The 20,680-nt window shown below is 54.4% G+C and overlaps 1 protein-coding gene across 5 annotated transcripts in view; it reads left to right on the forward strand.

Moving 5' to 3' along the window:
- Positions 1–20,141, forward strand: part of NR2C2 (nuclear receptor subfamily 2 group C member 2) — a 108,723-nt gene extending 88,582 nt beyond the window's left edge. For 4 of the 5 annotated variants that reach the window (XM_043442619.1, XM_043442618.1, XM_043442617.1 and 1 more), the window contains 11 exons: positions 1,163–1,265; positions 3,270–3,449; positions 4,132–4,279; positions 4,956–5,049; positions 7,662–7,795; positions 8,705–8,882; positions 9,680–9,801; positions 10,395–10,534; positions 11,571–11,708; positions 13,019–13,124; positions 14,500–20,141. In XM_043442619.1, coding sequence (XP_043298554.1) covers positions 1,163–1,265; positions 3,270–3,449; positions 4,132–4,279; positions 4,956–5,049; positions 7,662–7,795; positions 8,705–8,882; positions 9,680–9,801; positions 10,395–10,534; positions 11,571–11,708; positions 13,019–13,124; positions 14,500–14,674 — 1,518 coding nt within the window. In that variant the 3' untranslated portion in view covers positions 14,675–20,141. The remainder of the gene's footprint in view (positions 1–1,162; positions 1,266–3,269; positions 3,450–4,131; positions 4,280–4,955; positions 5,050–7,661; positions 7,796–8,704; positions 8,883–9,679; positions 9,802–10,394; positions 10,535–11,570; positions 11,709–13,018; positions 13,125–14,499) is intronic. The other variant, XR_006264484.1, reaches the window with a different exon arrangement.
- The last annotated feature ends 539 nt before the right edge of the window (positions 20,142–20,680 follow it).

Raw genomic sequence — 20,680 nt, forward strand, 5'->3', positions numbered from 1 at the left:
TCGGCAGAGTAATGTCTCTGCTTTTTAATATGCTGTCTAGGTTGGTCATAACTTTTCTTCCAAGGAGCAAGTGTCTTTTAATTTCATGGCTGCTGTCAGCCATCAGCAGTGATTTTGGAGCCCAAGAAAATAAAGTCTATCAACTGTTTCCACTGTTTTCCCATCTATTTGCCATGAAGTGATGGGACCAGATGCCATGATCTTTCATGAATGTTTTCTGAATGTTGAGGTTTAAACCAACTTTTTCACTCCTCTTTCACCTTCAAGAGGCTCTTTAGTTCTTCTTCGCTTTCTGCCACAAGGTTGGTGTCATCTGCGTATTTGAGGTTATTGAGATTTCTCCCAGAAGTCTTGATTCCAGCTGTGCTTCACCCAGCCCAGCATTTCACATGATGTACACTGCATGTAAGTTAAATAAGCAGGGTGACAATATACAACCTTGACATAACTCCTTTCCCAAGTTTGAACCGGTCTGTTATTACATGTCCAGTTTAAATTCTTGCTTCTTGACCTGCATACAGATTTCTCAGGAGGCAGGTCTGATGGTCTGGTATTCGCATCTCTTTAAGAATTTTCCACAGTTTATTGTGATCCACACAGTCAAAGGCTTTGACATAGTCAATAAAGCAGAAATACATGTTTTTCTGGAACTCTCTGGCTTTTTCAATGATCCAGCGGATGTTGGCAATTTGATCTCTGGTTCTTCTGCCTTTTATAAATCCAGCTTGAACATCTGGAAGTTCATGGTTCATGTATTGCTGAAGCCTGGCTTGGAGAATTTTGAGCATTACTTTACTAGCGTGTGAGGTGAGTGTAATTGTGTGGTAGTTTGAGCGTTCTTTGGCATTGCCTTTCTTTGGGATTGGAATGAAAACTGACCTTTTCCAGTCCCGTGGCCACTGCTGAGTTTTCCAAATTTGCTGGCATATTGAGTACAGCACTTTGACAGCATCATCTCTCAGGATTTGAAATAGCTCAACTGGAATTCCATCACCTCCAATAGCTTTGTTCATAGTGATCCTTCCTAAGGCCCACTTGACTTTGCATTCCAGATGTCTGGCTCTAGGTGAGTGATCACACCATCATGGTTATCTAGGTCATGAAGATCTTTTTTGTACTGTTCTTCTGTGTATTCATCATGTTATTTCCTGTTTATTCTTAGATCGTCACGGACTCTGCTTCTGTGGAGCGTTTGCTGGGGAAGACCGACGTCCAGAGGCCCCAGGTGGTAGAGTACTGTGTGGTGTGCGGCGACAAAGCCTCAGGTAAGTAAGCGGTGGTCAAGCTGGGTGCACCTCGGGGGCCAACATCACGACCAGATCCGGGTGCGGGGGGGTCAAAATGTGACTGTACTTTTCTTTATTGGAATGATGATGTCCATAAGCAGATCAGGTTGTCAGATTATAGGAATCAAAAGAAAAAGTCAAGAAACTGAGTCTGTGATTTGTAAATCATGGTTCAATGTTGATTATCTTTGTACTAGTAAGAAGGTAATCAAGACTTCCCTCATGGTCCAGTGATTAAAACCATGCCTCCACTGGGTTTGATTTCTGGTTAGGGAACTAAGATCCCACATACCTTATGGCCCAAAAAAAAAAAGTAACCAGTCATGAGCGTAGTTACCATCTGTCCAGTGCTTCGCAGTTTCACAGGATGTGCCTGCTGTCCGTCCTCCCTGGTCCTCACGGCAGCTCCGTCTCATGCCCTCACTGTCACCCAGGTGATAAACAGGAGGGAACATGCCCTACGGCTGGAGTCCCAGGTCAGGAAAGGCTTGGAGTCACATTCGTGACCTCGGTGGTTGAGCATGTGCTGTCGGATAAAGAAAAGGGGGGTCCAGCTGGCGGCCCAGCCCGGGGAGCATAACGCGCACGGCCCCCGTGTCTCTGGGGACACACTCCTGGGCCTCCGTGGTCGGGAGGGGACGAGGGGACTTGAGAAGAGGCCTGGCCCCGGCGGGGGCCGTCGAGGGTACTGATGCCGGGGACACTGACCGTGCTCTGCATCCTTAGCAGCTTTGGGTACTTGGTGGCCCTGGTTTGCAAAAGCCAGGTGAGCCAAGCCTCTGAAGAGGAAGACAAGCCCCGGCCAGGAAGGTCCGCTCCAGCCTTGCCCGCTCCTGCCGCAGCGCGCTCCCTTCTCTGAGCCTCCCGCGCAGCCTTTGTCCTCTTGCCCTTGTGTTCAGACCTCTGGGCACTGGATGTGCTCTTTTCTAGTCACTTCCTGACAGGCCTGTCTGACCCCTGCATCTCTGTATCCCCATCTTCTTGCTCAACAAGGAGAGACACTGGAAAGATTTGAGCAAATGAATGAAGCTTCAGCATGCCAGAGGCCACAGAATCTGCTCAGCTTCCCCCTTCTGGGCTTAAAGCTCACCACAGGCTTGCAGTGCCTTTGTCTCCAGATGTGAGAGGTCACTCTACGGCCTCGAGAGCCCAAGGAAATCCACTGCAGGGAAGAGAAAATGATGTGTGCAGAGTCAGTTCAGCACCACTGTTGTTAGAGGCCCACAGTTGGGGCCCCCAGCTGCATGGCTGGAGAAGGGCCTCATACGTCAGAGCTGAGGGCGGTGGGTTGCTCTGCAGCTGCTGTCCCCAGTGACCGTGTGAACGCTGACCCTGCAGTGTAGTCGTGACCCTGGGTTACAGGGGAGCGTGCCGGAGTCCGTTCCCGCTGGGGCTGTGAGGACAGGTAAACTGACGGGACCCTTTCATGTGGGAGGGAGTCAGAATTCAGAGACCGCAGAGTAAACAAGCTCAGAATAAAGAGCTGTGTTCGGGGCGTGTGTCTCGAGGACTGGGGACCCCCGTGGGCCGCAGGCATGGTGGCCTTCCTGGGGCCTGGCCGCGCGGTCACAGCCCCCACGCTGCGTCCTCTGGTCACGCCCCCGCCCCCAGGTCCGTCTACAGCAAGGACGGGACTCACAGAGGCAGTGAACGTGGGCTGAGACCCGGGGGCTGAGGAAGCACGGGCTGCTGTCAGCTCCGCGGCTCCCGGTGGGACAGGGCAGCTGAGGGCTTCCCAGCCGGGCCGCCCGCCCAGCCCTCTCCGCGGGCCCTGACAGGTGCCGAGCTCAGCCACGCCGTCTGCCAGCGCCACGTGCCGTGTCCGGGCTTGCGGCCTGCGTCATGGCCTCGCTGGCCCCTCTGAAGGTGGGAGGAGAGCGTGTAGGCCCAGGGGCCCGCGTAGTGCTCAGGCCTGCGGTTGGCCTGTGGCTGCCAGCACGGGAGCCCACACACCAGGCCCACAGACGTGCCTTCCTCTTTCAGGCCGCCACTATGGGGCTGTCAGCTGTGAGGGCTGCAAAGGTTTCTTCAAAAGGAGCGTGAGGAAAAACCTGACCTACAGCTGCCGGAGCAGCCAAGACTGCATCATCAACAAACACCACCGGAACCGCTGCCAGTTTTGCAGGCTGAAGAAGTGCTTGGAGATGGGCATGAAGATGGAGTGTGAGTAACAGGGCTCACGCCCACAAGCTTAACAAGAGGGAGAACGGGAGGTCTCGGAGATATACCAAGGAGACCGTGTCCGCCGGCTTCGTTCCGGTTCACCCTCTGGGCCAGCTCGGTGGTGTGGTGACGCCGCCGCTGGGCAGGGTCAGTTCCCACACTGAAAACCTCGTCCCGACGTGCGGGAGCCAGCGTGTGTGTGGGGAGCAGACACAGGCTCTGGGGTGAAGCCGAGAGAACGCAGCCCCGGCCCTGCCCCGGGCGCTGGGGGGCCTGGGCACGGCACGCGGCCTCGGATCCTCCGGTCCCGCCTGTGAAGTGGCGCGCTTGTCCTGCCGCGCCTGGCTCCCCTCTTCCCCCGAGGAGGTCTGTCTGGTGGCTTCTGGCACGCGTGTGTGCACTCGCACCAGACACCGAAGGGAGAGGCGGCTGCTGTGACCTCCGCCCTGGGCGGCGTGGGCAGCTCTGTCGGGCCCACTTGAGGGGCTCTTTCTCCCCCGGGAGAGAATCCTGCGAGCAGCCAGAGCCCCCAGTGGAAGCTGGGCCAGGCATGTCTGCCGTGGAGCTTATCATCCCCACAGCGGCCAGCTTGGTCGAGGGGACCCCACCTCCCCCCAGAGGGCGTGGCTTTTATGGGTGTGGCTCTTTCCTCTCAACACGGGTGTCTCTGTTGTCACTTAAGCTGTGCAGAGTGAACGGAAACCCTTTGACGTGCAGCGGGAGAAACCAAGCAATTGTGCTGCGTCCACTGAGAAGATCTACATCCGGAAGGACCTGCGGAGTCCTCTGATAGCCACGCCGACGTTCGTGGCCGAGAAGGACGGGGCGAGGTCAGTGCCCGTGAGCAGCCTGGGGGCCCCTGGGGCTGACACGGGAGGCGCCGGTGCTCCCTGTGGGGGCTGACAGCCCGCCTGCAGGTGTCAGCCCACCTTGTTGGAGCTGCTGCGGTCATAGCCCTGGACAGGCCCGCAGAGGGTGGACTCAGGAGGGGGGTCAGGATGGGGTCAGAGCTTCCTGTCTCAGGGGCTCGGATGACGTGCTGTAGTTCAGATATCATCCACGCAGGAAAACGGTTGTTCCATGAGTCAGGATCGGAGCTCTGGCAGTAGAGATAAAAGGCCTGAGATCCAGGTGTGGTCTGGACAGTGCCGTGGGGTCAGTTTATTTGCTGTATTTAACGTGACCTCTAAAACCTCACTGTAGACAAGCAGAGGGAAACGGGAATCCCTGTTTTGTGCTGTGGCGAGCCCCAGAGCTGGGCCTCCCCTGCTGGTGCTCCGCGGTCAGGCGGCATCACTGGTAGAGGCGGGGAGGCGCGTCTGCGTCCTGTCTCGGGCAGGCCCGGCTCCGAGCGCGTCTCCTTGCAGAGCAGGGCTGGCGGCTCGCTGGGCGCCGAGCAGGTGAGCGCATCCTCCTGCCTGGCCCCGCAGACGCGCAGGGTCAGTGCCGCGTGAACTCTGCACTAAACGCTGGAAGCTACTCTGGGTTTCTTTATGTCTTAACTAGACAAACAGGTCTTCTTGATCCAGGGATGCTTGTGAACATCCAGCAGCCTCTGATCCGTGAGGACGGAACGGTTCTCCTGGCCACGGACTGCAAGGTGACGTCGCGCTCGCGCCCTTCCCGCCCTCTGTCTCCACATGCATGCTTCTCTGATGCCAGCACCCGCTGGCGGGTGGAGGGTGTGCCCTCACCACCTCCGTGTCCTTGGGACAGCCGTGTCGTGACGGGCCAGCCGGCAGGGCGGGCTGCTCGCGGGCACAGCGTGTCAGGAGCTAGAGTTCGACTTGGTGAACGTTCTGTGGTTCTCCTTCCTTCTGAGGTCTCTCCCCCGGTAGTGCACTTGGGCAGGCTGCTGGCAGGCTGAGGAGGTGCTGCCTCTCGTAGGATGGCCTTTGGTGCAGCCCCTGGTTCCGCTGTAGTGGGTGACCGCAGGAAGAAGTCCCGCCGGGGTCCTGACGGCTCTGACAGGGACAGAGCGAGGCTGCTCCAGGGAGCCCAGTTTGCAGACAGAGACACTGGCAGCCTCCTGTGGAGGACGCTGAGGAGAGGGCTTTATCCAGGCAAGGGGCGCAGTGTCTCTGACTGCAGTCCCTGCCACAGCCCGGGTGACGGGGCCGGCAGCTGCAGTGAGCCCGAGGGGCCGCTCCAGAAGGAGCCCCGAGCCGACAGGGCTGGCCTCACTGTCCCCCTCAGAGCCGGAGCTGGGCCCCGGGGCCCCGTCTGCTCGTGCACACGCGGTGCGTCCTGCGGTGTCCTCCTGGGGCCAGGGGAGGGGAACGAAGGCTGAGGGCCGCTGAGGCCCGATGGCCGCGCCCCCGCCCCGTGTGCCGCCTGCCCCGAGGCCGGGCCAGAGCCGGCACACAGCAGGCGGGGGTGCCGGAACCTCGAGGAGGTCAGCTCCATGAAGCGTGCAGCACCCGCTCTGCCACTGCTAGCGGCGCGGAGTTGGCTGGGGAGAAGGAGCACAGACAGGCTGGGCGGTCGGGGTGAAGTGTGCTGGGGACACAGGCGGTGCGCCGCGCCCTTCCTCCCGCACGGGGGCGACAGGACCGCCCGAGGCTTGTGGGGTGACGGGGCGCGCACGGAGCCCTGAAGGCAGCTGTTCTCAGGAGCTGATCGCGGAACTCTTTCCTGTGAGATAATTACACATTCAGAATCATTTACTCTGAGTAAAAGTAATGGTATCTGGAAAACACCACCGAGACCCATGCTCCCTTCGCGCCCTCCGTCCGCAGGGCTCCGTCCTGCAGGGCAGTAGCTCAGGGCCGAGGGCGCGCGGGCGGGTGTGGGCGCAGGGCGGGCGCAGGCGCGGGGCGTCTCCCCTGCGCGTGTCTGTCGTGTGCTGTGCTCACGCGATGGAGACAGCAGGTCTGTATTCTGGTACGTGGTGGCTTTGTGACTTACCACTTCTCTGTTGATGATCTTCTCTGCAGATTCTGGTCTTTCACGTTTATAATCAAGACACAGCGGACGTTTTTGTTTATGTACCTTGATTTGTTTATTTGTCTATTTTTTGGCTTTCTTTTTTAAAAAGTTGAGATATTAATTCCCACACCTGAAAAATTTACCCTTTAGGCATATAATCTGTGGTTTTCAGTATATTACCATAACTGTTACAGCCGTGCCTACTAACGCTGGAGCATCCCATCAGCCGGAGGCAGACTGAGCCCTGTAAGCAGTCACTGCCCTTCTCTGCTCCCAGCCCGTCAGCCCCTCGTGTGCCTCTGGCTGGGGTTCTCTCAGCACTGGGCCGTCACACAGAGGGCGCTGCGTGACACCTGGCCTCTGTGACCGGCTCTTTCTGTAGTGGGGTGTTCTCGAGGTGCACCCCGTCCTGGCCTGTCAGTTCTTCCTTCCTTCTTGTTCCCCAGTAATGTGCCGATAAACAGCTGTGTCCTGTGTGGTTTATCCGTTCGGCAGCTGATGAACTTGCGTTGTTCCTGCTTTTTGCCTCTTAGCAATGATGCTGCTGTGAACACTGTGTACAAGCTTCTTTGTGCACGTATATTTTAACTTCTCTCACATATGTACCTAGGAATGAAATCTCTGTGGTCATGTAACAACTGTACGTTTAGATTTTTGAAGAGCTGCCAGACTGTCTTCCACAGCAGCTGCACCATTTTGTATTCCCACCGCAGTGTGTGAGGACCCCCATTTTCTCCACGCCCTTGCCAGCACTCGATATTACGTCTTTTGACTGTGACCATCCTAGTCTGCGTGATGTGACATCTCGTTATAGTTTTTATTTGCATTTTTAACCAGCTTATTTGTTTTTCTGTTATTGAGCTGTAGGAGTTCTTATAGCTATTCTGGCTACTAAACCATTATCAGATGTATAATTTGCAAAAAGTTCCTCTCATTTTGTGGGTTGTCTTTTGTGTGGGGGAGGAGAGAAGTTGTCTTTTTACTTTATTGATAATCTTTTGAAACACAAAGGTTTAAACTTTGGTGACATCCAGCTTACCTGGATGTCATTTTATCTGTCACTTTGTTCTGTCGTTTTATGTCGTGTGTAGGTCTGTGTAACTACCATCACAATCAAGATACAGAACTGTTTTATCCCCCAATTCCTCTCACTGCCCATCGTAGTCACACCTCCATAGCAGCTGCTTTCAAAACAAAGTTATCCCTTCATTTCTCTGAGAGTCGTGTGTGTGTGTGTGTGTGTGTGTTCGTTCCCCTTTAATATCACTGTTTTCCGGGTAACAGGCTGAAACAAGCCAGGGCGCCCTGGGCACACTGGCAAACGTCGTCACTTCCCTCGCAAACCTCAGTGAATCCCTCAACAACGGTGACAGCTCAGAAATGCAGCCGGAGGACCAGTCTGCCAGTGAGATTACTCGGTACGAGCCGGTGAGCGGAGGCGCCTCCCGACACACAGCCCCTGCGCGCGAGGGTGGCTGGCAGCATGTTGATGCCCACCCCGTCTGATGACGGACTGCAGAATTGTCACAGGCCCCTGCGTGTCTGTCTGCTTCGTTTTCACTGTGGGGATGTGGACCTGCTTACGTTACGGGATACAAAACAGTGTGAAAACTCTTCCTTCCAGATGATGAAGGAGACTGAGTGATTCAGGGACAGCTTAAAGTCCAAGCACACTTGTCACTGGTTATGGGACCTAAACGTCAACAGTGCAGTCCCGTTCTTGCTTGTGTGTTAGCCTATTTGTCTCAAGTAGTGAGTCCAGAGCGGAGATAGACCCCTCAGGGTAGACGGATACTGACGGTGAGATGGCGCCGGCTGGTTGGACGCCTGTGCCCCTTGCCAGGTTACACGCCCTGCAGCCGGGCTGTGGGTTTGCTCCTGTTCCGTTGGACCTGCCGCTCCTGCCCGTCATGCCCGGCCAGGCAGGGGCCACTCAGCAGCAGCAGTCCTCAGGTTCCCTTGTGGTCTGGTAGAAGATGCCACTCTGGATCCAGTGGAAAGGGAGCGGAATGTGAGTTAGGCCAAATTCCAGTTCTAGCACTTAACTCCTGGTGGTTTTGACAGAGTTAGCACTCACATCTCTGAGACGGAGGGAATTCCACCTTGGAGAGTATTTCTGTAAAACAGAAATTACGTGTGAGAACAAATAACGTCTAGCTTCCTGTCTGAGACCGTGTGGAGACACATGTGACGGCCACTGCTCCTCCTCTCAGGCAGAGTTAACTGTCTTTCTCCCGCTGTGCTGTTTTCCCAAAGGACGTCTCAGCTAGAGCGCTCCTCCTAGAAGCTGGACTTTCAGCACACGCTCGCTCCCTTTCTGCTTGCAGGGCATTCGATACCTTAGCAAAAGCACTTAACACCGCAGACAGCGCCTCGCCTCCGAGCCTGGCAGACGGGATCGACGGCGGCGGCGGCGGGGGCATCCACGTCATCAGCAGAGACCAGTCCACGCCCATCATCGAGGTCGAGGGCCCCCTCCTCTCAGACACTCACGTCACGTTTAAGGTGAGGGCTTCCACCTGCCGGCCGTGGTTAAAAACCAGACCTGGAAGTGAGCCCATCAGGTGGTGGCAGCCTTCTCGCCCGTCTTTGCTCACCTGGCCGTCTGGCTCTGCCGCTGACCCTGGGGCGGCGTGGTCTCCTGTCGCCGCCAAGACAGGCCGAGGCGGGCTGTCCTGCCTTCTGCCCTCCCGCCCAATGGGGCCACAGAAAGTAGCGCTCAGATACGCCTGGAGGCTGGTCAGGTCCCCAGGGCTGCCCTCAGCACTCACCTCCCGAGCCTCACCTCTCTTGAGGACACTCACTCCCAGGCTCCCTGAGCGCCCCAGTCTCGAGGTCTGCAGACTGAGTCTTCAGTTCCTCAGTGTTCTCCACTAGAATGGTCTGGTCAGCCACCTAGGAACACGTGAGTCCCTGCCCACAGCTGCCCAGGGGTCCAAGGGCAAGGGTCCCTGGGGGGATTCCAGCTGCAGAGGCAGTCGAGCCCTTCCGGGACAGAGGGGTCCTGGGTCCCAGCCCGCCCCCCAGGCTCTGCTCTGCTCTCCCTCGCTGTTCCCTGAGGCCGCCTGCCGGCTCACTCCCACTGGAGTTAGACCTAAACCCGTGGCTCTGAGTGGAAATGCTGAGAACCAGTACCAGTGCAGGGAGGCAGCGTTGGGAAACATGTCCTTGTGGATGAGCTGGCCCCGTCCCCCAACTCCAGGCCTGTCAGACCCTAGCTCACTGGGCGGGCCCGCCCCGTGGGGGGGGTCCGCGTGGGGCTGGGTGCTGACAGGCCCCAGGCCGTGTGCCCTCTCCTGCAGCTCACGATGCCCAGCCCGATGCCCGAGTACCTCAACGTGCACTACATCTGCGAGTCAGCCTCCCGCCTGCTCTTCCTCTCCATGCACTGGGCCAGGTCCATCCCCGCCTTCCAGGCCCTCGGGTGAGTGACTCTTCCCCCTCGTGACCCTGGCAGGACCTCCCCCGCGCTAGGAACGGCCTGGGGGGGCCTGAGGGCCCCCCAGTGAGCTCCTGTGAATAAATAGTCAGCAGACGGGTGGCAGGAGACCACCTTGGCTGCCAGGGCTCTGACTTCCCCGGCCTTTACTGTGCCTCCTCAGGCGTGGTGCCGGGAGCAGGGACAGAGTGGACGGAAGGCAGATGCTCCGAGGTCTTGAGGCCAGGGTGGGGGCCCCCCATTGGGGGCCTCTGGGATGACAGACGGTCTCAGGGGGCCTCACCCGCGCTGTCCTGAGTGGAGACCCCACCCCTCCCTGGGCAGCGACATGTCTCTAGCCTTGGGGGCTCCCCTTGGTCACTGCGGCCTCTGGGGACAGAACCACCCAGGGCTGCTGAGAGTAGGCTGTCCTCAGAGGGACTTCAGGCGGGCCAGTCGTGTGGACACGGCGTTCGTGGAGAGCAGGCCTGAGCCCTCCAGAGGCCTCTGGCACATGCACGCCGATGGGACTCGGTGGGGTGTGCGGGGCTTGGGGCAGGGGCAGCGGCCCCACGCCCAGCCTGCCTCTGTGTCCCCAGGCAGGACTGCAACACCAGCCTGGTGCGGGCCTGCTGGAACGAGCTCTTCACCCTCGGGCTGGCCCAGTGCGCCCAGGTCATGAGCCTCTCCACCATCCTGGCCGCTATCGTCAACCACCTGCAGAATAGCATCCAAGAAGGTAGGGCCGGTGCCGCCCCAGGCTATTCCTACCCACCTGCTGCTTTTCCTGTGAAGATGAAAGGGAAAAGGTGCTGAGTTCTGATGCAGACATTCAGTACTGTTTTCAGAGTAGTCACCGCCTCTGTCTTCATCTTCAGGGACAGGTTACCCTTTTGTGCAGCTCACAAACCCTCACGAGCCTGTGGATTAGAAACTGTTCCTCGGGGTGGTGTGTGGGAGACCAGGTCCCAGGGAGGTCCCTGCCTTACCCTGGGGAAGCAGCAAGTGGGAGCGCTGGGCCCGGTCCACGGCCCCCTCGCACAGGGGGTGGGTGGACGCACGGCTCTCTGTGAGGTCGGGGCGTCAGGGCTGGGAGGCAGCCCGTGGTCCCTGCGTGCTCACGGCGCCCGGAAGACTGGCAGGTGCCCGCGCTGCCCAGGGTCTCGGCTGACCCTGCGCATCACACCTGTCGCCGCGCTGGAGCCGGCCGCTCTTCCCATTGGCCGTCCCGGCGTTGGAGACCGGGTGTGAGTCACCTAGTCACACCTTCGTTTTTCTAGTTACTTCCTTCGGAAGTTACATAAAGGTAACTTTTGTAACCTGTAACATTTTATTGAGTTTTAGATTTGTTCACAAATGAGCTTTAGTTTTCTTTCTAACTGAACATAATAACACTGCCTTCAGCAGTATACTGTCATGAAGTCTAAATCAGACAGTAGATAAAACTGTTGTAGCAACTAAAAAATGCCGAGGTGTTCAGGTTGGCACGTTTATTCAGTGCCTGCCTTGACAGGGTCTGGCGTGTGGGCCTCGGCGCGTGCGGGCCACAGGTGCCGCCCAGGGAGAGTCGCCGTCCCAGGGGTGGGGGTGACAGCGGAGTGGAGTTGGGTGCCTGGAGCCACCTCACCTACAGCTGCAAAATGGGGCTCTTGAGATAACTGGGTTTTCATTTAAAAGTGAATTCTCTCATTTTTTCCAGTCTGTCCCCTTCAAGAAGCTAGCTCCCTTACTGTTCTTACTAGCCTTTCTCAGAGGATGTGTGTGTTGATTTCTAGATAAACTTTCTGGAGACCGGATAAAGCAGGTGATGGAGCACATTTGGAAGCTGCAGGAGTTCTGTAACACCATGGCGAGGCTGGACGTGGACGGCTATGAGTACGCCTACCTCAAGGCCATAGTTCTCTTCAGCCCCGGTAAGACATGCGGTGGCCACTGGCGGCGGGTCCCCACCGGGGTCTGCCGATGGCCCTGCACGCGGGCCTGTTGCCCGGCCGTCAGCAGGCAGAGCGCCCTGCCAGCCCGCGCGGCTGCGTGTCCCCACTCTTACTTAACGTGAGCAGGACAGTTCTTAAAGTTGTTTATATAGTAGTCCCAATGTTGTAGTATCTTCATGTGTTCAGTAGATGTCATTTGAACCCTAACAAACGGATCATTTGTATCTCATGGGCCAAACGAGACCACAGCTTACAAAATTGAGTATACATTTGGCCTTTTGTATCCACGGGTTCCACTTGGGTGGATTCAACCAACCGCGAATCAGAAATACTCAAGGAAAGGGCCTCCCCTGGCCGTCCAGTGGTTGAGACTCCGAGCTCCCAGCGCAGGTGCCCAGCTTCAGTCCCCGGTTGGGGAACCAAGTTCCCACATGCTGTGTGGCCAAAAAAAAAAAAAAAAAATCCAAGGAAAAAAATGTTCCAGGAGTTCGAAAGTAGCACAGAGGGGATTTAAAAGTATACGGACAGACATGTGTAGGTTATGTGCATGTTCAACATAAAAGACGTCAGCGGATCTGCTGTGCGCGGGGGTCCCAGAACCAATCCCCTGTAACTACCGAGGGCCAGCTAGACCGCACCCACTGCCCTCTGCTCTGGTCTTGCTCTCCACCAAGTTTTAGGTATGTTAGCACACAGGCCAGTAAAGACAGAGCCTGCACACGTTTACCCACTGTCTCTGCAGAGCAAAGACCGTGTGTGGTCACAGCAGAGGCGGCGGCGGGACCGCGGGGAGAGACTGGCCGCAGCCAGCCTCACTCGCCGCCCCTCAGCCATCCTCTCTGAGCCTCCTGAGAGGCCGCTGGGTTAAGTTGGACCCAGCTTAACCTCTCCACCCCACACCTCCCAGCCGCCTACTCAGAAACAGGAAAATAGCTAACAGAATGGGAGACACTACGTGATGACGTGTCTAGAAAGCAGGTGGTGATTCCTGATTTCGCATGTATGTGTTTCCTAGAGTAGAAAGCCACAGGTCTAGAGCCAACCCTGGTGGGGTTGCGGAGGCTGGTGTGCCCGCTCGGGGCCAGGCCCCCCTGGGAACCTGCAGGTCTTGGCAGAGCAGAGGAGAAACCAGAGTTCTAGCAGCAGTGTCTGACCAAGACCAGCCCCCGGAGCGCAGTCTGTCGCACTTGAGAAGTTTGCCAGAAGTCTGATTAAAAATAAGTACTGAGAAGTCCACACACAAGGCTTTCCGAATACAGAGGGCAATTTGGGGTACTTTTCTTCTTCAGATCATCCAGGTTTGACCAGCACAAGCCAGATTGAAAAATTCCAAGAAAAGGCACAGATGGAGTTGCAGGACTACGTTCAGAAGACCTACTCGGAAGACACCTACCGGTGAGGCACACAGGCGAGACGGGGGCGAGGCTGGACCTCGCTGAGATGTCAGCTACGCTGGCCTTCCGCTTCGGGCAGCCCGGTAGAGCCTCTGTGTGACCACATGTTAATGCTTGCGTTTTCTCGGTGACCGTGGACTGCGGAGGAAGCCCAGGAAGCCCCGGGGAAGCCCAGGAATCAGGAAGCCCAGGCCGTCCCCGTGTTGCTGGGTGACTGGGCAAGACCTGGGCTTGCCCCTCTAATTCGAGGGGTTGGGAGTCATCCTCTCCTCTGGGGCTAACAGTGTGTGTGAGACCGCCCCCGAGTCCAGAAGAGTCAGCAGCTCTGACCCTGGCTCTGCACCTACTGAGGAGACAGTGCTAGCTAGAGCGCTTGACAGAAGAGTCCATTGACAAACTAAATCCGACCCCTACAAAGCGCGATTGGGTTGTACAAAATAATTCACTCCCTGCGTAAATTGGTATTTTAAAAACTCCTTTATTCAAGGGCAAGTTTATCATGTTTGGGCCTCAGGGACCTGTGCCCAGCGTGGCTGGCAGAGAGCCTGCTCATGCTTTAGGCACGCTGCCATGGCCAGACACAGCTTTTGCCAAAGCAAGATCCATTTTCTACTAGCATCTTTTTCACTTAATACTCAGCAAGTATGTATATATTCTTAGAGTCGTTTTCCGTGGCTGAGGAGATGCCGCAACTTCCCCATCATTTCCCTCCTGATGAAAGTGCCCTGCAGTACAGTGTCCCGGCGCCCACCCCTCTGGGCGCTGCCTGTGGACTGGCCCATCCGGGTTGCCGCAGGACAGGGCCGTGCTGTGCCCTCCTGGGGTTCCTTCAGAATAAACATCTCACTGCTTTCCTTTTAATTATAATGCTAAGTGAACACTGGAAATTAGAGCAACACAGAAAAAGTTTCGATGAAATCACTTAAAATCCCAATACCCAGAGGTCAACAGTTAGCATTTTTGTGACTGTCCTTCCGAGTACTTTATTTACACGCACACCCAAATGTTATTCATGCTGGTGCGCATCCTGCTCTTAAGTTCTTATTCAGCTGTGTGTCATGGGATTCTTACCAGTGAACAGACTTTGATTCTCCTCCTTAATGTGTGTAGTGATTTGACACGTTAGTTTAACCTACCTTCCATTAACAAGCTTCCAGGTTTTTCTTTTTGGTGGGGTTGGGAAGAGTTGTTATAAACAACGAAGGGAACACATTGGTACGTAATCATTGCACTCATCATAAATCCCTACAAGAGCAACTACTGAAACGAGTGGACAGTGGGTTTTGGGTTCGGTCCCGAGGGCTGCAGACAGGCCCTGTCTGGGGGAAGCCTCAAGTGCCGCGGCCCGGCCCCCTCTAACAACCCCCCTCTTACAGGTTGGCCCGCATTCTCGTCCGCCTGCCGGCACTCAGGCTGATGAGTTCCAGCATAACGGAAGAGCTGTTTTTCACTGGCCTCATTGGTAATGTTTCGATAGACAGCATCATCCCCTACATCCTCAAGATGGAGACGGCGGAGTATAACGGCCAGATCACCGGAGCCAGCCTATAGCGCAGGCCCGGCCTGCGAGGAGCGCCGGCTGCCGGGCCGCTCAGACAGACAGTGGAGTAGTGGGGTTTGGTATGCGCAAGTACTCCAGCACGTTAGCTGTCCCCAGCTGGCTTCTCCTTAGCTGTTAGTCCCAGACAGTAGCCACTCAAAGACTAGCAGGATCCTCTCCTGCCATAAGAAATGTTTTAATGCCTTTTGATGAAGCAACAGATTTTGAAACAATCTTTTATCTCAATTTGTATCCAGAAATTCTCAAAGGGCAAAAAAAAAGCAAAGTTTTATAATGTCAGAGACTAGTATTAAAACTAAAAGAACCTAAGAGAACGGTATGTGTGTATATATTAAAATGTCCTTGGAATAGCTACTAATTACCAGGGTAATAATACTAGCACTTTCTAAGCACTTATCGATGTATGATGTTAGCAACACCTTGCCAATGTGCAGGGCAGATGGAAACTGTGTCTGTCTTTGCCGAAATGCTAATGGTTTCTGTGAACATGCAGTAGGGTACAGGAGACAATCACTCACGCGTAAGGAAGCGAGGCGTCATTCCTGACCGTGCGCACACGCTGCCGGCCTCGAGCCGGGTCCCGGGAGTGCGGCGGCACACGCGTGCTGGGCTGAGCAGGAAGCTTCCTCGCCCGAGCAGATGCTGACTGCATTCCCTGGTCTGTGATGGGCCTCCGCGGGCTCCTCCGTGACTGGTTCTCAGAACTGGATTCAACCACCAACTCCTGCGGCAACCGAAAACATCGCTGCATCACCTCTGCCGCTCACGGCAGACGGAGTGGTCTGCCCAGCAAGTGCAAGGTGGGCCTTCTGAACCCTTGTCGGGGCCTCCCGCCCACATGTCTTCGGGGGAGGGCCGGGAGGGCTGTGACATCCGCGGTGGAGCCACGCGGCACGGCTCTCTTCGTCTCCAGGCCCAGCACCACCTCGGGCCGTGGGCTTCTCGATGGTCCTGGCGCGGCACACTGGGGTCCCCTGGGGCCGAGTCTGCAGATGACCCCTGGAGTGTTTTAGATGATGGATCAAAGGCAGGCTGCCTTCTCCTTAAAAACAATCTTTAACCCCAAAGTCACCTTAGTGACCGTCGTTTTATTAAAACAGAATGCAGTTACTGGGAAGTTTACCTAGAGGAAAGTGCTCGTAAATCCCCCTGGTTGTAAGCAAGCAGCATCAGGTGTCCACACCCTCTGTGTGGCCCAGATTAAGGAAGTGCAGCGAGGCCAGGTTTGCATCTCCTAAAGCTTTGGATCAGATGGCACCTCCTAGGCCCAGGGCAGGCGAGCAGCAGGGTGGCGTGACGCCGGGTCACCGCACGGGCCCATGGCAGGACCAGACGGCACACCGTCGCTGTCGGGAGCACTTAGTCATTAGTGGGAATCAAGTGGGAACAGTGTCTCCAACTTACAGATACTCTTGTTTGTATCAATTATATCATTTACTGTTCATGCTTTAAAGCATATCTTAGAGAAAGTGTAGTACCCATTGTAAAATGATGGAAAGGATTTAATATTGGCAGCTTACAATTTTGGTTTTCTAACTTCAAAGTGACTTAAGTTTCAAAATTAAGATAGGAAACTGGCCAAGAGGATGACCAAGGTGGGTCTGTTTCATTTCTGCTTGGGAAGCATTTTTGCAGAGGCATTCTGAAGCATTTGTGTACGTCTTACACAGTGAGGTGCACACTTGTCTGTTCTGATTTTTGATGTAAGCACGTCTGAGGCTCCTCTAGCAGCTCCCTGGGAACACACATCGTCTTGTGTCACATCTTTCGGGTCTGAGCGCTCTGTGATGGTGAGAAGGTCAACACTGGCCTGCTCTCTGGGGCATCGTCCTGTGTCTGTGAGGCCTTTACATTCAGGTGGCCTTAGGTATTAGGACAGCTTAGCCAAGACCTGGGCTGAGGTGCTGTTGAGACAGGCTGGGAGTAGAAGGTGGGACGGCGGAGAGACAGTGAACACTGGGATAGGCACGTGCCCCGCGCCTGCAGGACGCCCTGGGAGAAACGCCGATTTTAACCGGGTCTTGCGCCTGAGTCCCAACGCTGCTGATGGCTGACTCCAGTGGACCATTCTGGGCTTTGAACACTCCTCTTTCGTGTCCCAGATTGCCTTGGCCTTACTTTGAAGTGGCCTTTTCTTTAAAAATTGGCTCCACACTACCTGAATTCTCACCTCCCCCAATCATCTCAAACCTTTGACAGCAGGCTCATCCCTCTCCTGTCAAAGTGGCTAAGAGGAGCCCAAAGTCAAAAATTAGAGAGACTGGAAGCAAATACTTATCCTCAACTTTCACAGGGCTCTTCACCCGTGAGTGGTTTGAGAGACTGCTTCAGGGAAGGGAGAGCGGCCTCTGCATCTGAGTGAAACAGCCAGGATGGGGTTCTTGGTGGCCTGTTGACACCCGCCGTCTGGGGGCCCCGCCGCAGAGCAGAGGGCACGAGTGCCCCTGAGGGAGGTGAGGATGGACGCACGGTGATGCTTCCTGAGGAAGCGGGCTCTGCTTCAGGGGCGTTTCAGACGGTGGGGACAGTTACATGTTGAAATGTGTGGAGTTCATTACAAGTTCATTACATAACAAGACGATATAAAGACCAAATTACTCAAGCAGGCATTTTCCAAGGTATTCCTGGAAAGTATTTTTAAGGAAGTGTGTTACTGCCCTTCTGATTTTGAGAGAGGTGTGTGTGGTTTTTTGTGTTTTTTTTTTTGGCGAGGGGGGTGGCTACCTTATTTATTCTCTAACCTCTGCCGGGAGGCTGTGGTCAGGGTCCTTTTGTGGTCCGGGTTTTCGTATCTGGTCTCATGTGCAGTCACTCTGAGGTGTTCTGTGATCACCCTTGAGAGGGACTGGTCTCTAGCCTGTCAGTATTAAATGTGGACTCTGGCGAGGGTCATGGTGGCAGAGCCAAATACTCACCAGGCTCTCGCGGTATCTGCTGCTTTTATCCTGGCCCTTTGGGGGGACGCCCAGCAGAGCACTCTTGCTTCCACCCTGCCCTCTGCCCGCCAGGCAGCCCTTGGCTGAGGACCCAACTTCCAGGGCCTGAGGATGGATGAGAGCCTGGCAGCATCCTGCCCGTTTTCCAGGGGAAGTGGCCTTGGGTGCAGTGGGGCTCCAGGTGACATTTCAGCTCTCCTGAGTCCAGGGAAGGTGGCATCTTCTGATGCGCGCATCTTGACTTTGGAGGCCGCTGCCCTGCGCACCCAGGAGGGTCCGACAAGGCTGGGCAGCCACCCACGCCCTCCAGTGTCCCACTTCCCTTCTCCACTGGTTGTGCGACTCTTAGAAAATGTCTTCACTCTGATGCAGATTTGCAGAGTCAGCCTCTCATCACAACAGAGTGGTCTGAGTCTTTTGTACACAGGGTCCTGGGCTTCCTCACCCGTGCCTCCTGCTAACGGGCACTTCTGTGTGTCCAGCCCTGGGGTCCCTTCAGCAACGTTGTGCGTGTACAGATTTATAGGCTTGTATGACTGACTGAATGTACATGTGTTTATACCTTCTCTGTATGTACAGTGTATATAGCATATGTGTACATAGATGTATATTATGTATACAGACACGTAGCCAGCCTTCCCTTACGTTTTACAGAGAATCTATGATAGAGTTGCTACAGTCATTGACGTGGGTGTTCCTTGGTCCCTCAGCAGAAGGATGGATTTGCTGACATTTTCATTGGGGTGAGCCTGGCTGGGAAAGGCCCCGCCCTCCACCAGGGCCAGGAAGCTGGAAGACATTAGTTTATCCCAATGTCCAAAACGAGGTGGGGACCTTTAACCTAGTTGTTATACATCTATTTATGGCCTAACCGGGAGGACCTTGGTAGGTAGTGGTGTTGGCCTCCCCCACGACCGAGAGCAGGCTGTGTGGTGGGCCCTGACTCCCGGTGCGGTGGGAACAGCCCACGCGTGCTCTGGGACTCAGCGGACAGTGTATGCCGCCTCTGAGCATCTCTCTACCACAGCTGCAAAACAAGCATTCTTTAAAAATAAGCATGAATGTTGATGGCTAACTCCTTTGGCATATAAATTACAGATATTTCTGTAACTGTAGCATGTGAATAAAATTCACTGCCCTTATTCCTTTCTATAAATTATGTTTCTAAAACTTTTAAATTTCAGATAAAAACTGCATTCTAGTACAGTTGGATACCTTAATGCTACAGATGCCAAATTTCCCCTGTTCAGGTCTGTCCTGATGAATTCTCCCCGTTAATCGAGCTTTAAGCCGAGACACCGCACTCGGGAGCCAGGGCCCAGCGATAGTTTCCCACGCACCTGTAAGCAGGAGACCTGAATGGCGGGAAGGTTGAAAGCTGGCCTGCTGAAAGAAATCACCAGATAAGTACGAAAACTCAGACACCACAGGTTACTTAAAAAAAAATCTAAGCTTATTGGAATGTTTGGAAACAGCTCATTGAGACCGCAGTCCTCAGTGCCTTTTGTGAGACGGTGGGTGTGCGGCCTTCGGCTTCCCGTGGCTTTGATGTGACGACGCTCCTGCTACTTCAGTGGCCTCACCCAGTGGTGGTCGGACCTTTCCCACGTCCTTACCTGTCGTGACAATCACACTATAGAAGGGGGCTCTCCAGTTAAAATACAAGTGGAAGCTTGGCAGTCTCTAAGTGAATCTTTAGGAGTTCTCCTTGGGGCTATTTACCTTAACTAGTCTAGGAGTAAACTCTCAGTTTTAAGAGTATTTTAGGGGTGAAGAATGTCTGAGATACGCTAGGAAAAAAGGCTCAGCAATATTTATCGATTGACAGACTGTGATAAAGCTTAACACTTGGGTAACATTTGGAAATGTATAAAAAACGGCTTTTCTTTAGAAAGCGTGTCATCAATTATTTTAACAACCAGAGCACTCACGGACTCAAATGCTGCTGCCACACACAACTCAAGAGCTGGAGTATTTTTCTACAGTCTCTCCATCCTCCCAGTTATCTTGTGAACCAGTGTTCAACTAGTTTTATACCTGAAAGCTGCACATTTTTCATAGTACAAACCATAGTTTTTACCTGTAGTTCAGAGCTCTCTGTTAAAATGTACCTGCATTACCAACCCTTTTAAAAGAAGTATGTTAAAGGAAAATTTGGGTGTTACTTTCTTGGGACCGTTTCTGTAACCTCTGCCCTTCACAATATAGAATATATTGTTTATGCCATCACATTTTAATTCCAGGTTTAAAATCTGTTGAAAGCTGTAGCTTGAAATCAGCTTTGTTTATGTGATGGCATTTAAAAAATAGCATGTTCTTTTTAAACTGAGTTTTATATCTAATCAATGTCTTCAGTCTTGAAGAAGAATTTGCATTGTTGTGTTTGTATATAGAGTATTGCAGTGCATGAATTAGCTTTATGCATTTTATTAAATGCTGTTTCAATGTGGCATTATTGTTGTGGCTTAATACTGCTACCTAAATGAGGTTTATACTATTAAAGCGAATTAAAAACTAGTAACGCACGGATATCCTGCTTTTCATTTCTCCTCATAATGGTAACAACATCAGTAACCCTGAACCCCAAGTCGTTGGCCAGGAGCACCTGGCTGCCAGAGCCGTACAGCTCTCTCCCCCCGTGTTCTGTGGTCTGCTGCGTCACAAGTACCTTTAAGGGAGGCGTTGGCGAGACCCTCCCTTCGGCGTCTTCAGAAGCCACACGCAGCTTTCAGCAGCAGAACACAGCCTGTGCCGCCGGATGCACAGACGGACGCGCAGAACCAGGCTTCCTGGAAGGGTGTCTGCGGTCCAGGGGGTAAAAGACCAGCCCTTGTGGTGTCATCTGACGGCTCGTTTTACAGGTGAGGATGCTGAGGTCCAATCAAACTCATGGCAGAAACCACTGGCAGCCGGATGATAGCTTTAAATGGCGTTGCCAAGTAGAAGTCAAAATGGAACTCAAACGGGTTACTTCAGGAGAACAAGGCCAAAGACCATCTAGTGAACACTGCTTATGCAAATTAAAGTATATCCATTATAAGATCCTCATAGCAATCTTCT

The sequence above is a fragment of the Cervus canadensis genome, chromosome 22 (genome assembly GCF_019320065.1).
Source record: "Cervus canadensis isolate Bull #8, Minnesota chromosome 22, ASM1932006v1, whole genome shotgun sequence".
Taxonomy (NCBI): Eukaryota; Metazoa; Chordata; class Mammalia; order Artiodactyla; family Cervidae; genus Cervus; species Cervus canadensis.